Source organism: Nycticebus coucang, chromosome 4 (assembly GCF_027406575.1).
Source record: "Nycticebus coucang isolate mNycCou1 chromosome 4, mNycCou1.pri, whole genome shotgun sequence".
Lineage (NCBI taxonomy): Eukaryota > Metazoa > Chordata > Mammalia > Primates > Lorisidae > Nycticebus > Nycticebus coucang.
In genome coordinates, this window is record NC_069783.1 from 121,774,283 (window position 1) to 121,796,335 (window position 22,053).

The window sequence follows — 22,053 nt, forward strand, 5'->3', positions numbered from 1 at the left end:
GAAATATCGCGAGAGACGTTTTTGCGCGCGATCTCTAAGCGTGGGTGGGTGGTCGGGGTTCCGATCTCCGCTTCCAGGACCACCGAGGAGCTGGTCACTTTCGTGTCTTTGCAATGGAGACCTCAGCGCCCGCGCAGGAACAGCAGCAGCCTGCAGCGACCAAGATCAGGAACCTGCCCTGGTAGGAGGAGGTTCGGCGGTAGAGGGGGGAGACGGTGGACCGAACAGGCAAGGTGGCCAGGCCACAGAGGCTTTCCTCGACAACTCCCCCGTCCTCTGGACTTTGGGCAGGTTTCATCCGTTCCCCGCATTCTGTTTGCGGAGAAAGAAAGCGGTTTCGCACCTTTGTGGCAGCACTGAGGTTCTATCCCGTGTCTTCTGACAGCTTGCGTTGGTTTTGATGCCGAAATGTCCTTTTCTCTCTCGCTAGAATCTTCAATGCAACTAAAAACTCTCCCAGGTTAACTTTTATTCAATGACTGTCGAATTAGCAGACATCTTGTTTAGATGTTTGATCTTTACAGACCCTGATGGCACTGCCCTATTACTCGAATTTTACACATGAGAAAACTATCTCTTGGAAAGGATATATGGCTTTTTGCTTAGGATTCTTCTTAGCTCTGTCTAAGGTTCAAGACTAGAAAATAGATTTGGATTTGAATCCAGATAGTCTGAATTCAGAGTTTGTACTTTCAACCATCCTTCTTCAACAACATGTCCTATTGATGCTTTAAAGACTTTCATGAGATTTGGCTGGATTTAAAAAAATTCCAAGTTCTTGTCTAATAACGAGTTCAATTTGTTTTTATCGCAGCTAAAAAAAAAAATAAGATTTACAGTTGTAACCATTTTTAAGTGTTCATTAAGTACATTCAGAATGTTGTACATCCACCCCACTATTTGGTTCAAAAATTTCATCATCCCAGATGGAAATCCCAAACTCAATGACAGTCACTCCCCATTCTCCCCTTCCGCAGCTCCAAATAACCACTAATTTCCTTTCTGTATCTGTGGATTTGCCTATTTTGGACATTTTGTGTAGTGGAGTCATACAGTATGTGGCCACTTTTGTCTGGCTTCTTTCACTTAGCATAATGTTTTCAAGGTTCACCCATACTGTTGTTTGTATCACTACTTCATTTCTTTTTATGGCTGAATCTTCAGTTGGATGGACCACATTTTATGTAGCCATTTATCTGTTGGTGGATATCTGGGGAGGAGTTTAATTTCAAATTCATTGAAATAATAGATGCCCATCCAGGTTACGATTATAGGCAGAACAGCTGGAAAGGAGAGATGGGAACAGTTTTCTGCCTCAGCACTATCAACATTTTGGGTCAGATATTCTGGGGGAGTGTGAGAAGGGAAGCTGCCCTGTGCATTGTAGCATGTTTAGCAACTTCCGTGGAGTCTACTCATTAGAAGCCAGTGGCACCTTTGCCTAGGTGTGACAACTAAAAGTATCTGCAGGTATCACCAGATGTTCTTAGGAGGCCAAAAATCACTCCTGGTTGAGGGCCACTGTTCCGTATTCAAACTTAAAGGGCTTTGTTTCTTTTCCTTTTTTTATTAGGATTCTTTTGCACATAATATAATATTCTCACATTTATATACATTCTTTGTAATACATGCTAAATTGTATTTCAGGGTTGAAAAATACCGGCCACAAACACTGAATGATCTCATTTCTCATCAAGACATTCTAAGTACCAGTAAGTATCATGTGTCAGTTGTTCTTACTGAATGATCGGTATAAATTTCTTGGTGATGTTGTCTCTGCTGAGTGATAACTTTGGAGAATCTGATTTAGTTTTTCAGAGTGCATCTTTAAGATTTTTAATTCCTTCTCTTCAGGTAGCTATAGTCTAGTGGATAAATCATAAACATAAGCATAAAAATAGCATTACAGACAATAGTTTAAGTTCACAGATGTCAACAGCACCCAGAAAGGTGCCTGTAACACAGACAGCACTCGATAAATATTTGTCGAGTAGCTGCACAATTGAATGAATCCCAGTTGCACTAGGAACACAGAGACCTGGCATCTACCTCCAATTACACCTGCCTCTAATTTGGGCATTGAACTGGGCATTCATTGGGGGCACGAAGGAGGCAGCTCCCAAAGACTGATGGTATCCCTCTTCCTTCCCGATCCTTAGTTCAGAAATTTATCAGTGAAGACCGACTGCCACATCTGCTTTTCTATGGTCCTCCAGGGACAGGAAAGACATCTACCATCCTAGCCTGTGCAAAACGGCTATACAAAGATAAAGAATTTGGCTCCATGGTCTTAGAGGTAAATAGGATTATTCAACTAAGGACTCCAGTCTCTTAACTTCAGTTCTGCTAATTTTATTTTACTTTAAAAGAAAGTTACCCCACTGGTAGTTGGGAAAGAAGTAAATTTGAAATGAGATATTTCAATTCACTTTTTCCTATAATGGTCATTTTGGTCTAGATTGGCATTTGTCAGTTAGAGGGCAGTTGTGGGGCTAGACCTTCTTTTCATTGCTAACTTTTATCCAAACCCTACTTTATGGTCACTCAGTTGCTGTCTGTCTGCTCTATGCCCCTGCAGGCCTCTTCTCCACATTTCTCCTCTCTTTGCCCAAAAGCCTGAGCTATATTGACTATAAGCTCCTTTGCCCTCTGGTTCCAGGTTGGGTTTGTCCAAGAGGGGATCTGGCAAGGGTTGGGGAAGGAAGTTAGAGATGGCCAGACCTGTCTGGGGGGTTAACAAGGATTGGGCACATCTAACAGGTGGTACAGCCCTCTCCAACTGCCTACAGTCACTCTAACCCCTCAGGCTCAGGGCAATGATAGGCATTGCACAGCCCCGTGGTTTCCCCTCACCCCCACGAACACCTTTAAAAATGTCTTTGTTTACTTCTCTTCGAATTATTGCATTCAGGTATGCCATCTATATACTGCTTGGACCTTAACTGATATATTACAAAAATCTAAATATTGTCAATTGCAAGAAAAATGTTTAACTTTCTTTTTAGATAATGGAGCTTTCTTAGAACTTTGCTGCTACTAATGTTCTTACTTCAGTGTATTAAAAACTTGGTAACCTCTGGGTTGTGGTAGCTAAAATTAGCATCATCCTGCTCATGCCAGGGGTGAGGTTCAATGTGATCAGACCAGTTAGTTCTCCAATTTATGTTGAAGTGATTGTCCTCAAAGAGTGGGTACAAAATACCATTTGTCTTTCATGATGTAATGATTTAGTGAGTTTTTAGCATAGCTGGGGTTAGTTTTTTATGATTATCTTTTGGCCATCATTAGACCTAGGAAGCTAGTTTGCTGAGCTGAATTGATGAAAAGATTCATTAAAATCAAGAATTGATGGACACATTTTTATTTTGACTTCTCTCTTCCACATTTAGCTGAATGCTTCAGATGACCGAGGAATAGATATTGTCCGGGGACCAATCCTGAGCTTTGCTAGCACGAGGACAATATTTAAGTAAGAATTATTGGTATAACTTCTCTCTCTACAGATTTTTATCAATGAGGTGGTATAGCTTAATTTTTTAAATCTTCCTCTTTGCCAGTTTATAAAGGTTAAAAAAAAAAAGATTTTGCCAAAAATAGCCATGGAAAGAGAGTAAGTATAGGGTTGGTAGTAAGAAGTGTAGTAATGCAAATATTAAAATAAAACATTATCTACATCTGTACCAGCAAGTTCTTTGGGGAAGCATTAACTTCATTTTATTAGTAACTGAGAACTGATTAAGTTACACCCTAAGTTTGGATGAACTAGTTTGAGTTTAAGCAAAAGTAGAGATTAGGAAGGGTAAAAGGGTGGTAGCTTAAAGAAAAAGAAGAAAAAGGCAAAAAGACTCAGGCCTAAGTAAAGGAAGTGGAAAAAGCAGTGTAATGGGGTACTTTGTGGAAGAAAGATGACAACTGTCAAAGAAGATACAACATAAGAAGTACAGAGGTTAGACCTCAGTTCCTGCTCAAGTTGAAGGAGTGATGGGACGTTTCCTTTCTGTATGACCTAAGATGTCTGTTTTGTTCAAAATTCTAGGAGAAATGGCCTTTCTGAGATAGGGCCCAATGGCACAAATGGGAAGAGGTGGGTTTGAGCCCAGACATTGAAGTAAGATTGAAGAAATCTTTAGACAGTGTTGTGTATTTTTCTAGGAAAGGCTTTAAACTAGTGATCTTGGATGAAGCTGATGCCATGACTCAAGATGCCCAGAATGCCTTGAGAAGAGGTAGGAAGAGCTGTTACGTATGGTGCGTGGGCTGACTAGTGCGCTGGTAGAATTAGGAACTGGCTGTGAGATGCAGTGTGGTGTGTTTTCTGTTCATCTGGTCTAGAGAAACCTCTGTACACCTCTCTCTCTGAATCACATCTAATGATCCAGACAAGACACCTGGGGTGGGGAGGGTGTGGGGGGTGTCTCTTTTCAGCAGCTTAAAGCCCTAAGCCCCATTGAGACTTAAGTATGACCGGTCACTGATGTTTCATGCTTTTTAACCTCCAAGTTCACTTTTAGGGTTAGGGATTTGTATCTTTAGATGGGAGGCTATGTCGCATCTTTCATTCTTGAACTACTGGAAAGTCCTTTTTTCTTTCAATATCCTTACATACAAAATCGCCAGGAAAAGGGTATCTTAAGTTTAGTTGCGCTCAGAAAGCTGACATTACTTCCCTACTTGCCACATGTGACTTGGCAGGGAAGGGAGAATATCCTCTGATTGGCCTGTCCTGAGATGGTTGGCGTTGTTCGTTTCTTGTGGAGGATACTTATAATCTCCCTCTTTAAGATTCCAAGTGAATTAGCTATGAGAGAGAATATCTTTAGGAGTTGGGGGTGGGGAAGGAGAGGATCAGAGCACATGTTTAAGAAGAGGAGGAGGACAGTTAGAGTATCTTTTGGTCCTAGAAGCTCTGGCAGCCTTTCTTCAGCTTCTTGTTCTGCATGGAGTGACTGTCACTCTGGGCAGATCCCTATGTGGGAACATTGGGTACCTGGAGAGAGTTAAAACTGGTGCCGTAAGCATCTCTCAGTTTGGATTATTGCTCCCTTGAGTAATAAGGCTTCCAGACAGCATCCACAGGAAAGTCTACAAAAAGCCATTCCCTCCCTTCCCCTAGAAGGTGAGGCATCACCAAACTGCCAAATGCAGTTTTACATAAAGGACAGGAATAGGTCTCTTTCCCTTAATAGGATGAGTTAGCAAAAGTGCCAGAGTCAGCAAATTGTTAAAAAAAAAAAAAAAAAAGGAAGCATTTTGTAAAATCACATGGAAGCATGTTCATCAGCTTTTGAAAGGGGACTGTCTGGCCTCTGATCCTGAACACACCAGTGTGTGTCCACCCGACTTGTTTGCATCCTTGAAAGTTTTCCTATGTTTGCATATGACCATAGGAAAGGTTAGGGCTTCTTGGTCCTTTGAAGAGTCAGAATGGACTTTGATACAAGGTGATTTTATTTTCCCTCACCAGTGATTGAGAAATTCACTGAAAATACCAGATTTTGCCTCATCTGTAACTATCTGTCAAAGATCATCCCTGCATTGCAGTCGCGGTGTACAAGGTTCCGATTTGGTCCCCTGACTCCAGAACTCATGGTTCCCCGCCTGGAACATGTCGTAGAAGAAGAGAAGTGAGTATATTGAGAACCTTTGGGGATGAGTGTAGTGCGAGTAGGGTTCTGGGGTGACTGGCTGCTTCATATTTAAAGGTGACATTGGTTGACACCTTAACAGGTGCCTAGCACAGGGTAAGCACGGGGGACTGTTCACTGCTGTCATTTTCTCTGGTACTTCACGGCCATTCCAACCCTTATAAAAGTCATTTGGTTCATGATTTTTCTTGATTCCATCCTCCTCCCCTGGAACCTGTCCTATTCCCTCCTACTCTCTTTGTCATTGGAAACTGGAGGCTGCTGAGTCCCTTCTGCAAAGATGCTTCCAGCCTTTTTTTGACTACAAGGGAAGGTTCTGAGACATTACATTCTGTTTAATCAGATGACAAGCAAGTAGCCGACTCAAGTGGCTACTTACTCTAAAGGAGGAGTTTCAGCTCCGTGATCATGGTTCATGCTGGGCCTCTTTCCCCTCCAGAGAATATAATTCAAAGCCAGTTACTCAATGTAAGAATGCTTGGTGTTAAGTACGGCCATTCTAGTTTTGATTGGGCCATAACTACTAATGTGAAGCCTGTGTCCCGATAAACCAGAGTGAATTCTAGATCATATGGATTAGGAGACTATCAACTCTGGTCTTTATTCTTTCATTCTTCTAAAAACCTTAATCATTCCAGGCCATCTTGTTCCTCTTGGTGAATGCTTGTGCTCTCAGGGGGCCCCATAAATCCCTTTTGCCTGTTTCTTTTCAGAGTTGACATAAGTGAAGATGGAATGAAAGCACTTGTAACTCTTTCCAGTGGAGATATGCGCAGGGCTCTGAACATTTTGCAGGTATGGTGCTACTCATAACAGATCTCAAGGGGGGTGGGTGTGGTGGCTCACACCTGTAATTCTAGCACTGTGGGAGGCTGAGGAAGGTGGATCACCTGAGCTCAGGAGTTCAAGACCAGCCTGAGCAAGAGCAAGATCCCATCTCTATTAAAATGGAAAAAACTAGCCGGTGGTTGTGGTGGGCACCTGTGGTCCCAGCTATTTGGGAGACTGAGGCAGAAGAATAACTTGAGCCCATGAGCTTGAGGTTGCTGTGAGCTGTGACACCATCACTCTCACCATGGCACCAGGGTGATAGTGAGACTCTCTCAAAATCAAAACAAAAACAATCTCAAGATGTTGCTTTGCAGTAATTTTTAAAGAAAAGACATAAGCCACAGCACAACCAATCTGTAAATTCAGAAATCTAGAACTGGTATGACTTTGACCTCATAATGTGCTAGAGTTCCACTTTGTATTTTGATTAATTGAAAGAATCATTTGTTGTGAGCAAAGCAAAGGCAGGGTAGGATTTCTATACTATGATAGCCAACAAGCTGCAGCATCCTCTGATGAGGCCAACTCTTCCTGTGTATAAAATTTGTGGCTGGAGTTGCCGTGTGCCCATAGAACATTGCTGCCCACCTGCATTGCTGCCTCCACAATTTCTTCTTGGCTCCCTGCAGCTTGGCAGCTGCTGTGACAGCCACTGTGATCGCCCCCTCTTTTTGCACAGAGCACCAATATGGCCTTTGGGAAGGTAACAGAGGAGACTGTCTACACCTGCACAGGGCACCCACTCAAGTCGGACATCGCCAACATTCTGGACTGGATGTTGAATCACGACTTCACCACAGCCTACAGAAGTATCCTTTCTCATGACCTCCTGGGCACATTGAGTGTCTGAGGCCTAAAGGGGGCCCCAGGAGCTCAGGCTGCAGCCAGCACCCACACTTTGCTGGCAGAGGCTGTGGTCAGCTTGTCATGGAAGTGAGGTGTCTATTAGATGGAGTGGGTACTTTAACACCCCAGAGGTCTTCCTAGAAATGCATTTGGCTCTATACTGGGAGATACCACTATAATGTATCTTTCAGAAAGTCTTATTGGAGAAGCAGCATAAGAAAAATAAAAACTTGGGATCCAACATGTGCAGCTTCAAACCCAAAGAGAAACAGCTGTGTTGAGATTAAAAGCCCTACTTTTAAAAAGTCACTTGCCAGGGTTTGGATTCAAAATTCTGTGCAGTTATATTTGTTCTGGAACTTGCTCCCTTTTCCTTAAACTGCTCTTCTCTAGATATTATGGAGTTGAAAACTCTGAAGGGGTTGGCATTACATGATATCCTGACAGAGATACACCTGTTTGTGCATAGAGGTAATTTACATTTTTCCCTCACTGAGAAGCTGTAGAGAAGATAACTTGCTTTGGGGTGAAGGACTGCCAGAAAGGGAACATGAGGCTTCATTCTTGAAGCAAAGAAACAAGTGGCTGGGTGTGCTGGCTTACACCTATACCTAGCACTCTGGGAGGCCAAGGTGAGAGGATCACTTGAAGTCAGGAGTTGGAGATCAGCCTGAGCAAGAGCGAGACCCCATCTCTTCTAAAAATAGAAAAATTAGCTGGGTGTTGTTGCCGCCACCTTGTAGTGGTGTCAACTACTACTTGGGAGGCTGAGGCAGAAGGATTGCTTGAGCTCAGGAGTTTGAGGTTGCTGTGAGGTAGACTGACACCATAGCACTCTAGCCTAGCAACAGAGTGAGACTCTTATTTCAGAAAAACAAGTCTTAAAGGAAACCATCTTAAGTTCCACAATTAACTGAACCTTCTACACAGATAGCACAGAATTGGTTCTCAACCTTGGTATCAAGTAGGAATCACCCCAGAACTATGAAATCTCCCCTACTCTTGGGAGAGAATCAGAGTCTTCTGTGATTCGGGTTGAGAGCAGCTTTCCCTCTGCGATAGCTGCAGACCAAGAAACTTAACTGGGTCAATGAATGTTGGTTCTGCTTATGGCTTTGCAGGCCTCTTCCTAGCTTGCTTGTGTTAACTTCTGACCAAGAAACAGTCAGCTTAAGCCCAGTGCTATAAAGAACCACAAAATAGAGTGGATATAACGTGTGAAATCTATGCCACTTTTACTTAGAGGTGTGATCAGTCCTGAGGCCTTAGAAGTTCAATGTTAGGTTATTTAATATTGAAACTCATACATGTCTTTTTTGATTTTGGTTTTCTGTAGTAAGGAGTGACAGACCTCACTCACTTGATTTTGTTTTTCTCTCAGTTGACTTTCCATCTTCAGTTCGAATATATTTATTGACTAAAATGGCAGACATTGAGTGAGTATATACTTTTCCTAATTTTAATTCCTTTTTCCCCCCCCCGGTGTAAATTTGTTTCTGTTTGGCTTGGTTTTAGCTTTCTTATCTAGTCTTTGGTGATATTCAGTGGAAGGTAGAGAAGGATATTGTTTCTTCAAAGTACATGGGGATAAACACGAAGGACAAATACAGATCAGTTACACATTTGAGAGGTGAAGTCTTCTCCTTAGACGTCAAAGGCTTGGCCCACACAGATTTTCAAATGTTCTTGTTATTTGGGAGGCCTCCTTCAGTCCAGACTGTGGAGATGACCAGCTACCCAGCTGTTAAGGGATTTTGGCATACTAAAGTGTATGGGGGGGGGGGAATAAACACAAACTCAGTTTTCCACTTGGCCTGGTTCCACAAACACTGTTATTAGCCCCCACTGAAGCTGGCAGCTATCATGTAAGTAGATAGAGTATTGGGTTCAAAGTAGATGTCAGTGTAGGCCAACTCTGATTTGCCAGCATTGGCTTTCACGTGCATAGATTAGGTCACTTCTTATCAGTAAGTTGTGAATATGATTTGGCTTCCAATGGCTGGGCACTTACAAGAATGAACTGTCCATGTCCTGCTTTATTGACTAGACCACAGACCCACAGATGTGTTAACCAAACTTCCCAGTGACATGTCTTAGTTAAGAGGAAGGAAATTTCCGTTTTAATTAATTCCCTCTTAACATCTGTAGATGAAATAATCCTTAAATTACATAAATCCTGTGTATCTTTCTGTACAGTTAGGACAAAGTTCAGAACACTGATGTTGATAACTAATAATTTTTAAAATGTAGTTTGTCCTTACCAGTTGGAAACATCAAATTTATAAATCAACATTTAGGGCAGAGAAGAAAATGTTTATAGAGAACACATGCAAGATTGCTAAGATAAATGTGTGTTCTCATCCCCCTCCTTCAGTTCAGCCCCTGATCTCTTATTCTCTTATGAAAAGACAGCTGGCCATGATACTGTTTTTTCTTACCTTATGTTTAATTTCTTTTAGGTACAGACTTTCTGTTGGCACCAATGAGAAGATCCAGCTGAGTTCCCTCATTGCTGCTTTTCAAGTTACCAGAGACCTGATTGTCACAGAGGCCTAGATGTTCTGAGGCCCACCAGCCACAATTCCTAGAGCCTGGCAGTGCAGAGGACAGTTATAGGATGAATGCTGCCTGGAACATGGGACAGAGCTGTGGTCAATGCAGGTCTTAGAAATTTCCATTTCAGACCCATCAGTGGCTAGGCAACATTAAAAAGTACCATTTTTGTGGCCATTCAGAGCAGGGGCACATGAAAACAATTTTAATGTATAACTATTTTAACTGTACTACCCATCTGTCCTTTTTTTTTTTTTTTTTTTTTTTTTTGAGACAGGGTTTCATTCTTGTCCAGGCTAGAATGCAATGGCATTGCTACAGGTCACAACAACCTCAAAATCCTCGGGTCAAGTGATCCTGACTCAGCCTCCTGAGTAGCTGGGACAATCCCTATGTGCTACCATGCCTGGCTAGTACTTTTACTTTTTGTAGAAACAGGGTTTTTGCTGTGTTGCTCAGGCTGGTTTCAAACTCCTGGCCTCAAATGATCCCCCTGCCTCAGCCTCCTAAAGTGCCAAGATTGTAGGTGTGAACCACCATGCCCAGCCCATCTGTCTTTTATGGGGGAAAAAGTAACCTTTTTTTTTCTTTTTGGCTGTAAAGCTTTTATCCTTTAGCTGCTTGGGTAATAGAGAATTGGCCTTTGGTCTGGAATATAAGCTTTTGGATCTAATATGGTCCAAATATCTTCCAACTCAAGGTAAACAGTTGTCTCCAAAATTAAGTTTACGAACCTAATAAAATTGGCCAAAACTATTATGCTCTTATAAAACGGACTGAATTTTCTTACTTTAAAAGAAATGGTCTTTTTATTTCCCCTCTTGAAGCAGGAGTTACCAGCAGGTTCCAAGTAGGAAAAAACTTTAATACAGAGCTATCCTTAAATTATGCTACTGGGTAGCACAGGTCATATAATGTGTACTTGGTTACTGCAGGGAAGGCCTGGGAGATGAAGCCTGACTCTAAACCTAGAACTGCAGAAAGGCCTGGGACTTGGGTAGAAATTTAACATTTATTTTACAGTAATTACGCTGCATTTATGTTAGTGTTCTTTACAATAAAAAGTAAAGCAACTTGCTTGCTGGTTGTGTCATAAGCGACTCTTCTTTCTTTAGCCAGCTATGAAGATGCTGACTTGTCCAACATCCATTTATATTAAAACCTTCTGTCTTTAATATCACAGAATAAACTTTCTTTAGAGACAGTTCTTTGTAAATGTGTCAAATTCTTAAACTGTTGTAAGGAGGAAGTTAACTCATTTCCTTTATTTACGGAGGACTCGTTCCCCAAAGACATCAGCAAAGTTCCAATCTAATGGCCAAGCAGGACCTCCAACTAGCCAGAGTGTCTCCTCAGCTGTATGATATTTCAAGATAACCATGAAATTTAAAAGTTGGCCAGCCCGTTCCCAGTTCTTACACTGTACAACTAGTTTTAAAAGGATATTTTTTCTTAATGGAAAAAATGAAACAGAGCCAAAAGGTTTTAACTTTTTGTTTTCCCTTCAATGAAAGCCTCTCATTTTGAAAAGATGTTTTTCTTCAAGCAACAAAAGTGGTAGAGGAAATTCCTCAACTTTCTTAAGTCATATAACGTTACACTGGCCTCCAAACAGCACCAATTAAGAAAGCTAGAGAATACGATGTTGCATTTCTTTTAAAATAATTTAAAATATATTAAATTTTCCTAAGGCAGATTTTGCTCGAGTGAGGTGTCTGGGTTAGATAACTACATGCCACTGAAGGAGAACAGTACTTTTAAGGAGCTATTTTTGTTCGGGGGTAGAGGTGAAACCAGCTGATTAATGAGGTTAAGCAGCAAAGACAGATCTCGTACACAGGAGTATCAGCTAAATCATGACAACACCAATTCTTTACATAGTTCATACACATCTTCCCAATGTTCAATTTAAGTACTATGGTTTTTAGATATCACTGAGAAAAACACAATTGTACCTTAACATCTGTTGAGAAAATACAAATAAATATGATGCTAATAAATGGCAACTGACCACTCAGTAGCCATTTGAACAGTCATGCAGGTTAGGAATATATCCTTGTATAAGCTGACATACAAATTTGTCATCTGCACATGCACACCATGTTTTAAAAAAGCCAATATAGTGTCTGCATCAGTCAGGAGCACAGCCTGATTACCCTATAATTGAGTTAAGCTAATACCTCATACCACATGGCTCCACTGAAACTTTGTCCTGCTGGTCAGTAGGGAGCCTGAGGAAGGAGAGCAATTACCTACATCAGAGCAACCCTGACCACAGCAGGAGAGAGAACTTTGAACAAAGCTATCACTGCATCAAAGATGCGATGCAGAAGTCATACTTGCAGTTGAGGGATTATGACCCTCTCTGCCACTGAAAGAGAGGCTCTGGAGGCCTACTTACTTTTACCATCAAAACAACATCAATAACTGCACTTTGAATCAAAATGACTAGAAAGTTCAACACTTTCTATTCACAAGTGGACTGCAGACTTAAGGCTCTGTTGCCTCGGAAGTGGAATCTCCTCTAAGACTGACTTTTACATGCCACAGAGTGAGATTCATGATTCGTCCACTGGAATCTGGTTTTGCTACATTCTATTCACAATCCCAAAGAAATGCTATTTCAGCCCAAGACCAGATGTTTGGTCCATTATTCTGGCTACTCCTTTACCAGAAAGATTTACCACTCTACAAAGAAAAGGTAAGTAGCATGATTTAAAAAGTCCTGTATGTGAGGAACTCTTTCATTTTCTTGGGGATTGGCAGTGCTAGGACTTGGTAAGTTGTTAGGAAACTTCGAAGGGCTTTCCGGCATAAGTGCTTCAGTGAGGATAGGACCCTAGGAGCCGTCCAGAATTGGACATGGCCATCTCTCGTCCTGAAACAAAACAGAAACCAATGCTGTATGAAGATAGACCTTGGAAGTTCATGTTTTCATGGTGTTGGATAGTAACGTTTCTGGTTTGCTTCCAAACAGCAGGAGACTCCAGAGAGTGAAATGCAACCCTGATCATAGAAATAGATTTAAAAGCTGTGGCACTAAATAATTAAGCCTGCTGCTAGGATTGTAAGAACTCAAGACACCTTTCATACCAAAGTGCTCTCTGCTAGCACAGACCTCTCTAATCAGATTATTAGCTAAAGAGTAATAGAAGGAAGAGTGCCACCTACTGAATTATAGATGCTTTCTATAAGGTGGTCTCTTCACTCTAAATGGTTTCCCATATAAATTTTGCAACATCTCAATTTATGCTTCTTCGTGGGCTTGGCCCATGCAGTGGCATGAACTGTAGGTGTTTAATCACACTTAGATTTAATATTAAGAGTAAATGATACAGCATATTGGCAGAATAGAATATCTGAGTTTTATATAATCTTGGATGTCCTTAAGGTTTCCTCATAAGCAAGAACATTCTAGATGCTTTTATTCCTTAAAAAACTACATGGTATACTCAGCAGAAACCACTGCCCATCTGTTCAGCTAACAGATACATACATACCCTGTAGCAATAACTCCACCATGTGGAAAAAATGTGCAGCAAAGACCATTGGTCATAGGAGCAAATGCTATTGGAGTTTTCAGTTCTAGGGCCCAGATCCTGAGGAGTCTGGATGAAAGAAAGAGAGAGAGAGAGATGCACATTTGCATCCTGGTCAGCCTGGGCCAGACTGGGGGGGTCATGCTGCCATTGCTAGTACTTGCTCTGAGGCCGTATGGGGATTTCTCTTTGTTACCTGTCATCTGCCACTGTGGCAAGGTACAAGCCTTCTGGAGAGAAGCACACGGATCTTAGTGAGCTGATGTGGACATCACTGTCGTCCATAGCAGGGTCGACCTGGGTGTGGCTGAGAAGGAAAGATACAGAGGAATAATGCTGAATCCAAAGTGTTGTCACCCTGCGTCCTCACCCCAGGCGGGAGACCACGCTGCCATGGCTATGAGAGACTGAGGACACATCTTGTGCCCGTTATGGGTTTGCAGACTAGGAAGAAGGGCATCTCAGAAGGCTCCAAGTGTCCTGTGGAGGGGCTGCAGGGTTCCTAACACTTCCCCTGTGCTAATTTCCTTAGGCAAAGTAGGTCAGCCCTCACTTTAATGCCACAGTACAAATGGCAAGTCTTTTTTAGGCTACCCATTATTTGCTTCATAAAACAGAGACTAAGGGAAGAAGTAGACCAAGTTTATGACAACATGAAAACTCATTTTGGAAGTAACAGTTTCGATACGAGGACTTGTTACTACAGTTATTAGTAAATGGAAATAACGAGTCATTTAGAGGTTTCAGAATGCTGAATCTAAGCACTGCAGACAGCCTCCTAAATCACAAGACTGAAGACACTCAGGTCTTATTTAAAGGGCTTAGCTGACAATGAGCTACGGATAAACATTAAAACCCCTGTGCCTTTTTATCCAGGTTGTCCCCTCCCATGCCCTAGACACTTAAGAGGAACATATCAGATTCCAGGCATGTTTCTCATCAGTCTCTGGAAGCCACAAGAAGGATTCAGTCCTTACTGGAGTGACCTCAGCCTTTCGCCAGTGTAGGGGTCCCACATAATCACATTGGTGTCGTAAGAAGCCGTGACAAGCAAGGCAGAGTCAGGAGAGAAGTCACAAGAGACAACACTGCTTTGGTGGCCTTCTAGTTTCCGGATTAATGTGTAGGACCGCATGCTCCATAGAAAGACCTGTAGAAAGGTGCCCAGTGAGGGGCAGAAACAAAGTGCTTAGGACTCAAATGGCGAGAGAGTGAAAGGCACAGCTATTCCCTCTGCAGGCCTTTCCCTTTCTATTATACAGAAACCTACCATATAGGTTTAAATAGAGTAATGGAATTTTTTAGGCATTTAACCAATACACAAGGTCAAGGAGCTCACTTTAAGGGAGAATAAGTCAGCTCAGACTTAGAAAGATGCCAGCTGAACTGCACTTATAAAGAATTCTGAGTTCTGCCTCTGAGCCCTGTTTGCAAAGAGGGTAGTTTGTGCTGATGCAGAGCCAGGCTAAGCACTATCTTGTTCCACTGAAAACCAAAAACGGGTCAGAAGTGAACTCTAGAGCCACCCCACAAAGCAGTGGCAGCTTGCCAAGCCACTTTACGCCCCCCACCTTGCTTACAGAACCGTGGAAATCTGTCCTAACACTGCACATCTGACCTAGCTCATCACTTTTAAACCTTTCTGAGCGTTAAAAGGAAGATTTTCTTCTTTTTCCTTTAAGAAAACTCTCACTTTCCATAGTTCCAAACCTCAAATGAATGATTAACCACCTGGGCTGTACCAAACTAAACTCTTAACATTCCTTTCCCTTCAATCACAGCAAAGGGCTCAAGGCAAACACAAAATTCAAACAAATTGTTCCCCAACTGTTTTTGTGTTTCTAATATTATGTGTTTTTAAAACAGGATTTCAAGACAAAGGTCAATAAGTTAACTGTATATGTGTCATGATTTGAATTGGAAATTCCAACTAGATGGATTGAAATTAGATGGTTCAAAGGAAATTTGGATCCACACATGGATTGTAACCTAAAATCTTAGACTCCAGGGAGGAAAAAACTTTTAAAGCAACCCCTTTCCCAAGAACCTTTTGATGACAGGAGCAACTTACTTCCAAATATCTCCTCCAGGTTCATGTCACAGTACAGATCACAAGGGAGCTGCGTAGGAGGTAGACACAGCCCGCCAATGTGCAAGGCCGCTGCTTCAGATACCTGTGTCTCACTGAACTAAAGCAACAGTGCTGGAGACTCACCGATTTCTCTCCAGCTGCAGAGCACAGCATGCTACAGTCTGGGGAAATGGAACAGCAGTAAACCCATTGCAGGTGGCCCGATAACACCTGAATCTGTTTACCTGGCAGGAAAAAGAAGCCAAGTGTGAGTCACTCAAAACAACAAAGCGGGAAGTCTGGAAAATTGGGAGACCTGGTAGCAACGGCCTCCCACCTGATGGCCTTCCCTCTTTGCTGGGCCAAAGCCCCAATTTTTAATGCAGAGAAAGAAAAAGAAATATGGTCAGACTTGGCATTTGAACGTCTCTAACCTATATATAAGATATTCTAATATATACAGGGAAATCACTCCTCACAACCCCACCAAAATCTACCAGATTACCAGAATAGAGGGTGTACATAGATCAGGGACTCTTTGATAACAGAGAATATTGTCTTTAGTTTCCCCAACCACTTCCAGTACTCTGAAGTATCCTTCCCAATTTTGAGTGTCTATCTTCAATTCTCCCTCATTTAAAGTCTGTAATGGTTTCCTCATCATCATGTAGATCCCACTCCAGACTATCCCCCTCTTCCCGTTTTTCTAGGGTGTCCAGATGGGCAATGGTGTGGAATAATTAAGAGGTACACACGCTCTGGAGGTAGGCACATTGCGTTTGAATCTTAGCTCCACTGCCTACTCAGCATATAACCTGGGTGACTCTTGTAAAATCTCTCTCCCCCTCTCAGGTTTTTCTGCTTTTGTTCTTTGTTTTCTTGAGACAGAGTCTCACTCTGTCGCCCTGGGTAGAGTGTCATGGCCTCATAGCTCACAGCAACCTGAAACTCTTGGGCTTGAGCAATCCTCTTGCCTCAGCCTCATGAGTAGCTGGGACTACAGGTGCCCACCACAAGGCCCAGCTAGTTTTTTTTTTTTTATTTTTAGTAGACAAGGAGCCTTGCTCTTCCTCAGAATGGTCTCGAACTCCTGAGCTCCAGTAATACACCTGTCCTGGCCTCCCAGAGTGCTAGGATTACAGGTGTGCCTCAGTTCTTTTTTGAAAAAACCACATGCCCATGTATCTACCCTATTAATGCAGATGGAATGAGAAATACAGATCTTCCATGGGGTACTGTTTAATGAAAAAAAGATGCCGGAAAAAACATAAACAATGTATGATTCTACTTTTGTAAATCAATGATCCCTTCCTAGCATTCTGAGAGGCAGAGGCAGGAGGATCCCTTGAACTCAGGAGGTCAGCCTGAGCAAGACTAAGACCCCATCTATACTAAAAACGGAAAAATTAGCTGGGCATTGTGGTAGGCATCTGTAGTCCCAGCTACTTGGGAGGCTGAAGCAGAAGAATGGCTTGAGCCCAGGAGTTTGAGGTTGTCGTGAGCTATGCCGCCACACTAGGGGACTCTACCCAAAAACAAAGTGAGACTGTCTCAAAAAAAAGATAGAAAGACCCCAAACCCATGGATATAAGTACGTGTATAGGATTACACGATATAAAGGAAAATATAGGATTTACACTAAGCTTTTAACATGGGTCACCAGGTTGTAGGGGAAGTGGGGACGAGGCAACAGGGAGAGAGCAAGAGAGCGAGAATGGGGAAGCAAAGAGCCAAGCAAGAAAAAAACAACAAAAGGGCAGTGCTTGGCACCTGGGAACACAGCTTAATTCTACTTTCCTTGAAAGGCTCTCGTAACTGCCTTAATCCATTCTGCCCACTCTCAGTCCTTCCTTCTCAACCATCAAGTGACTTCCAAAGTCTCTTCAGGGACCTTCCTTAGATGGTGGCATGCTGTACACTTATTAAACCAGCAGTAAGAACTAGAATGCCTTTGAGAAGCCTTCCTGGTAAGCAGGTCTATCGTAGATTGTGTGAATACAAGTTCCACAGCACTGGGCAGAAACTACCTAGAGTTCTCTTGGTGATCAGATGTCTTCAGATGAGGATAGTACAAGCACATCCTTGCTTAATTTATCTGACAAGTTGCTATGACTATATGTTTGTGTCCACCCCAATTTCACATGTTGAAGCTCTAATTCTCAATGTGATATTCTTAGGAGGAAGGGCCTTTGGGAAGTAAGTAGGTCATGAGGGTGGGGCCTCTGAAATGGGATTAGTGCCCTAAGAAGACACATGAGAGAGAGATCTCTCTCTGCCACATGAGGATGCAGCAAGAAGGTGGCTGTTCACAAGCCAGGCAGCAGGCTCTCAGACACTGCAGCTGTCAGCGCCTTGATCTTAGACTTCCCAGTCTCCGGAACTGTAAGAAATAAATGTTTGCTTTTTAAGTCACCCTGTCTATAGTACTTGTTATACCAGCCTGAGCTAAGACTCAAATTCTCAGGATCACTTTTTTTTTTGAGAGAATCTCATTCTGTTACCCAGGTTAGAGAACTGAGGTGTCAGCCTAACTCACAGCTAGGTTCAAGTGATTCTCCTGCCTCAGCCTCCCAAGTAGCTTGGATGACAGGCACCTTCCACAACCCCTGGCTAATTTTACTATTTTTAGTACATACAAGTTCTCATTCTTGTTCAGGCTGGTCTCCTGCCTCAGCCTCCCAAAATGTTAAGATTATGGGTGTGAGCCATGGCACTCAAGCCTCAGGCTGGCTCTCTTCTAAAAGGGCAAGAGAGATGTCCCCTCCCGTGGTTATAGGGAGATGGACTTTCGTGGCGTGGGCAAGAAAACTGGTGTCTTTGCACTATGGAGATGAGTGTGCCTCCTCATGAACTGTCCCCACAGCCTCCTTCTATTCCTTCTGGTCCCTGAACCTCCATGCATTTGTGGGAGAAATGATATAGCAATAAATTTCCCTTCCCTGTGTTGCCTTTCCAGTTAAGGATCAAAACCGGAGATGTGTGCAATTCTTTATCAGGCCCCTCCTGTACATAGTTTCTTCAAGGCAGAATTTCACAAAAGCAGGCCCCCTCCAATCTGATAGATCTATTCTAGGCTTACATTCTACTTCAAAAAGAAGCCCTTTACTTCTAATAGGAAGTACTCAGTGGGGACTTATACATCAAGTGTTTTCAACCTGGGGAGACTCTGCCCTCCAAGAGACATAGGGCAGTGTCTACAGACATTTTTCATTATTACAACTGGAAAGGATGCTACTGGCTCTACAGAGACGAGGCCAGGGTGCTGCTCAGTATCTCAAGAGTGCACAGGAAAGCCCCCATCAAAGGACCATTAGCTCAAAAGGTAAGTAATGCTAAGGATGAGAAATCTGTTCCAGATTATATATTTTCAATCAGGGCAATGTTACCTGCAAGGGTGTGAAAACAGGTTCTTGGTGGTCAAAAAATCTTAAATTTTTTTACGAACAAAACACAGACATGCATTCAGTACATAAATAGATATATATCTTTGGTATTAAAATATCACAAATAGACATCCAGTATATTGTGCGTATTAAAATCTCTTTGGTACCGCGTATCTTTGAGATGGGAACAGTGTGACTGGGAAAAAAAATGTCTAAAACAGCTCTTTAGGAGACAGTAACAGGAAAGTCAAAAGATACCATTTTAAATAAAAATGACACTGGTGGAGTGGGGTGCTGGCCCCATATGCCAGAGGTGGTGGGTTCAAACCCAGCCCCGGCCAAAACTGCAAAAAAAAAAAAGACATTGGCAAAGTGGTCACGGGCCAATACAGTATTTTTGGAATTGCCAAGTAGTTCCATCAGCTCCATACCATGTTTATTCAGGTCCCAAATGCGAAGAGTCTTATCCCGTGATGCAGAGACCAAAATCAAACTGCCGCTGGGTGTGAAGCTCAGATCTCTCACAACATCTTGGTGGCCAGAAAGATTCAAAAGCAGGAGCCCTAGTGTAGGAGTAGGAGTCCTCAGTCAGAAGGAGAGGTGAAGGGTGCCTACCACAGCCATACCCTTGTGAGCCTCCCAGGACCTCATACCAGCCAGGAATGACCTACCTGTCTGAACCTCCCAAATCTTGATCTGCCCATCATTGAGTCCTGTAGCCAGGATCAGGCAGGAGACATCTGGCACCTGGGGAGGGTGGCGTGCCCAGAGCTTCCTGCTGGGTGGGGAAGGCCATGGGCTGAAGGCCAACCCCCAGACAATCTGCCCGCAGTCCAGCGTCTTTTCCTTTGGGCTGCCTCGCCCTTTGGTCTCATTTTTGCTACTTCGACTTTTGGCTTCAAACCCTTTAGGGATGCTGGGAAAGCAGAGATTTCTTAATGAGTCTGCAATTGTTACCAAGTCAACCAACTTTTTATCTTGAGACATCTAAGACTTTATAGTCCTAGGAAGAAACTAGCCTTTGGTGAATTCTGAGGTAACTTTTCGTTTCTTTTTAAGAGTTCTAGTCAAGCATGGTGGTTCACGCCTGTAACCCTAGCACTCAGAGAGGTCGAGGTGGGAAGACCACTTTAGGCCAGGAGTTTGAAGTTGTAGTGAGCTGTGATCATGCCACACTTCTCTAACCAGGGTGACAGAGCACTCTGTTTCCAAAAAAAAAAAGTTATTCTGGGCACCGCACCTCATGCCTGTAATCCTAACACTCTAGGAGGCTGAGGTGGAAAGATCACCTGAGGCCAGAAGATCAAGATCAGCCTAGGTAACAGTGAGACCCTATCTCTAAAAAAAAAAAAAAAAAAAAATGCTGGGGTATAGTGGCATATGCCTGTAGTCCTACCTAATTGGGAGACTGCAGCAAGGGGATCTTTTATGCCCAGGTGTTGGAGACTGCAATGAGCTATGATGGATCCCTGCACCCCAGCCTGGGTGACAGAGGGAGACCTTCATCTTTCCTCCCCCACATCCCCCCCCAAAAGAGTTCATGTAGGCTCTGCGCACATAGCACAGTGGTGAGGGCACCAGCCACATACACCGAGGGTGGCAGGTTAGAACCCAGCCCGGGCCTGCTAAACAACAATGCAACTGCAACAACAACAACAAAAAACAAAACAAACAAAAAAAAAAAACAGCTGGGCATTGTGCCGGGCGCATGTAGTCCCAGCTACTTGGGAGGCTGAGGCAAGAGAGAACTGTTTAAGCCCAAGAATTGGAGGTTGTTGTGAGCTGTGACGCCACAGCACTCTACCAAGGACGACATACTGAGACTCTGGTCTAAAAAAAAGAGTTCATGTAACAGAGGCTTCACTGGTCTTGGCCCATGGCATTTGTTACAGACCTGCAATGGAGTGAGTGTGGGGTAACTAGATCACAGATGCTCCAGGGTAACCTTGTTCAGAAAGTCCTCTCAGGTTTCAATGCATGGAAGCAAAAGATGCACTCAGTTTTCCCACGAGAAAGAAAACATACTGTAGGTTTGGAACTAGGACAGAACCTGGAGCCTGAATACCCATCTGCCGCTCTCCTACCTGATGAGTTCCCTATCTCTAGTTTAGAAATCCCAAGGAGAGGAAATAATCCCTTTCCTCGCCAGTACAGTTTGTTTGGTATGTGTTGATCTCCACCTTCCCATACTATATTCCTATTGATTAATGAGGGTCTTTCCTTTACTTCCCAGATGGTAACCAGCACAAGAATGAACCAGTAGGGTATTCACCACAGAGAAAGAAGCCACAAAACTATTCTCAGGTGCCCAAGCCTCTCCTTCTATATCCCACTTATGGTGAAATAGGCCCAGATAAGCTAAGGCTCAATCCTGCAGACACAGGACCCTGCCTGCTACTGCACCTAGCAGACAGTCCTGGCGTTCAGCCTGAAAGCATGAAGTTTTACCAGCAGAAGTAAAGGTCCCACTTTCTTTCTTTCTTTTTTAAGACAGAGTCTCACTATGTTGTCCTGGGTAGAGTGCCGTGGCATTACAGCTCACAGCAACCTCAAACTCTCAGACTTAAGCGATTCTCTTGCCTCAGCCTCCCAACTAACTGGGACTACAGGCACCCGCCACAATGCCAGGCTAATTTTTTTTTTTGTTATTGTTGTTGTAGTTGTCACTGTTGTTTGGAGGTTCCATTTTCTTATGTGACCTTGACCACACTCTGCTACATCAAATTGGGAGAAATGGAAATGAGAGAGCTGGACCCCAGGAAAATTTCAGATCTGCTTCCCTCAGAGTTCGCAAAGAGCTAAAAATAGATCTATCCTTCAACCAAGCAATCCCACTACTGGGTATCTATCCACTCAAGAGAAAACAAATCATTATGTAAAAAAAGACATCTGCACTTGTGTTTATCACAGCACTATTCTTAAGTCATGGAATTAAACTATGTGTCCACCGAAAAATGGATAAAGAAAATGTAACACACACACACACCCCACGGACTACTACTCAGCCATAAAAGAGAATGAAATCCTATCTTTTGCAGCGACATGATGGAACTGCCATTATCCTAAGTGAAACACCTCAGAAACAGACAGTCAAGTACCGTATGTTCTCAAATGTAGTGGGAGCTAAACACAGGACACACATGCAGAGTAGGGTAACAGACACTGGAGACACCAAAAGATGGGAG

General features: G+C 42.9%; 2 protein-coding genes across 3 annotated transcripts in view; one reads left to right on the forward strand and one right to left on the reverse strand.

The window, feature by feature from the left end:
- On the forward strand, window positions 1-11,977 carry RFC5 (replication factor C subunit 5). The gene is made up of 11 exons (XM_053587469.1): window positions 1-181; window positions 1,648-1,712; window positions 2,160-2,296; window positions 3,390-3,469; window positions 4,153-4,226; window positions 5,465-5,624; window positions 6,359-6,440; window positions 7,156-7,285; window positions 7,716-7,793; window positions 8,704-8,758; window positions 9,782-11,977. Exons 1-11 carry the CDS (start codon window positions 114-116, stop codon window positions 9,876-9,878), a joined length of 1,026 nt encoding a protein of 341 aa, XP_053443444.1. The 5' UTR covers window positions 1-113; the 3' UTR covers window positions 9,879-11,977.
- Window positions 11,356-22,053, reverse strand: part of WSB2 (WD repeat and SOCS box containing 2) — a 25,406-nt gene continuing 14,708 nt past the window's right edge. For both annotated transcript variants that reach the window (XM_053587468.1, XM_053587467.1), the window contains 7 exons: window positions 19,540-19,784; window positions 19,300-19,431; window positions 15,630-15,730; window positions 14,392-14,564; window positions 13,611-13,721; window positions 13,376-13,483; window positions 11,356-12,753 (listed from right to left, as the gene is read on the reverse strand). In XM_053587468.1, the coding sequence (XP_053443443.1) occupies window positions 12,591-12,753; window positions 13,376-13,483; window positions 13,611-13,721; window positions 14,392-14,564; window positions 15,630-15,730; window positions 19,300-19,431; window positions 19,540-19,784 (1,033 nt within the window). In that variant the 3' untranslated portion in view covers window positions 11,356-12,590. The remainder of the gene's footprint in view (window positions 12,754-13,375; window positions 13,484-13,610; window positions 13,722-14,391; window positions 14,565-15,629; window positions 15,731-19,299; window positions 19,432-19,539; window positions 19,785-22,053) is intronic.

Bases quoted from the DNA above. Each gene is read 5' to 3' on its own strand.
- RFC5 (XM_053587469.1), top strand. From the start codon at position 114: ATGGAGACCTCAGCGCCCGCGCAGGAACAGCAGCAGCCTGCAGCGACC. The intron at 6,441-7,155 runs GTATGGTGCTAC...CTTTTTGCACAG, and splicing joins GGGCTCTGAACATTTTGCAG to AGCACCAATATGGCCTTTGG. The intron at 8,759-9,781 runs GTGAGTATATAC...AATTTCTTTTAG, and splicing joins ACTAAAATGGCAGACATTGA to GTACAGACTTTCTGTTGGCA.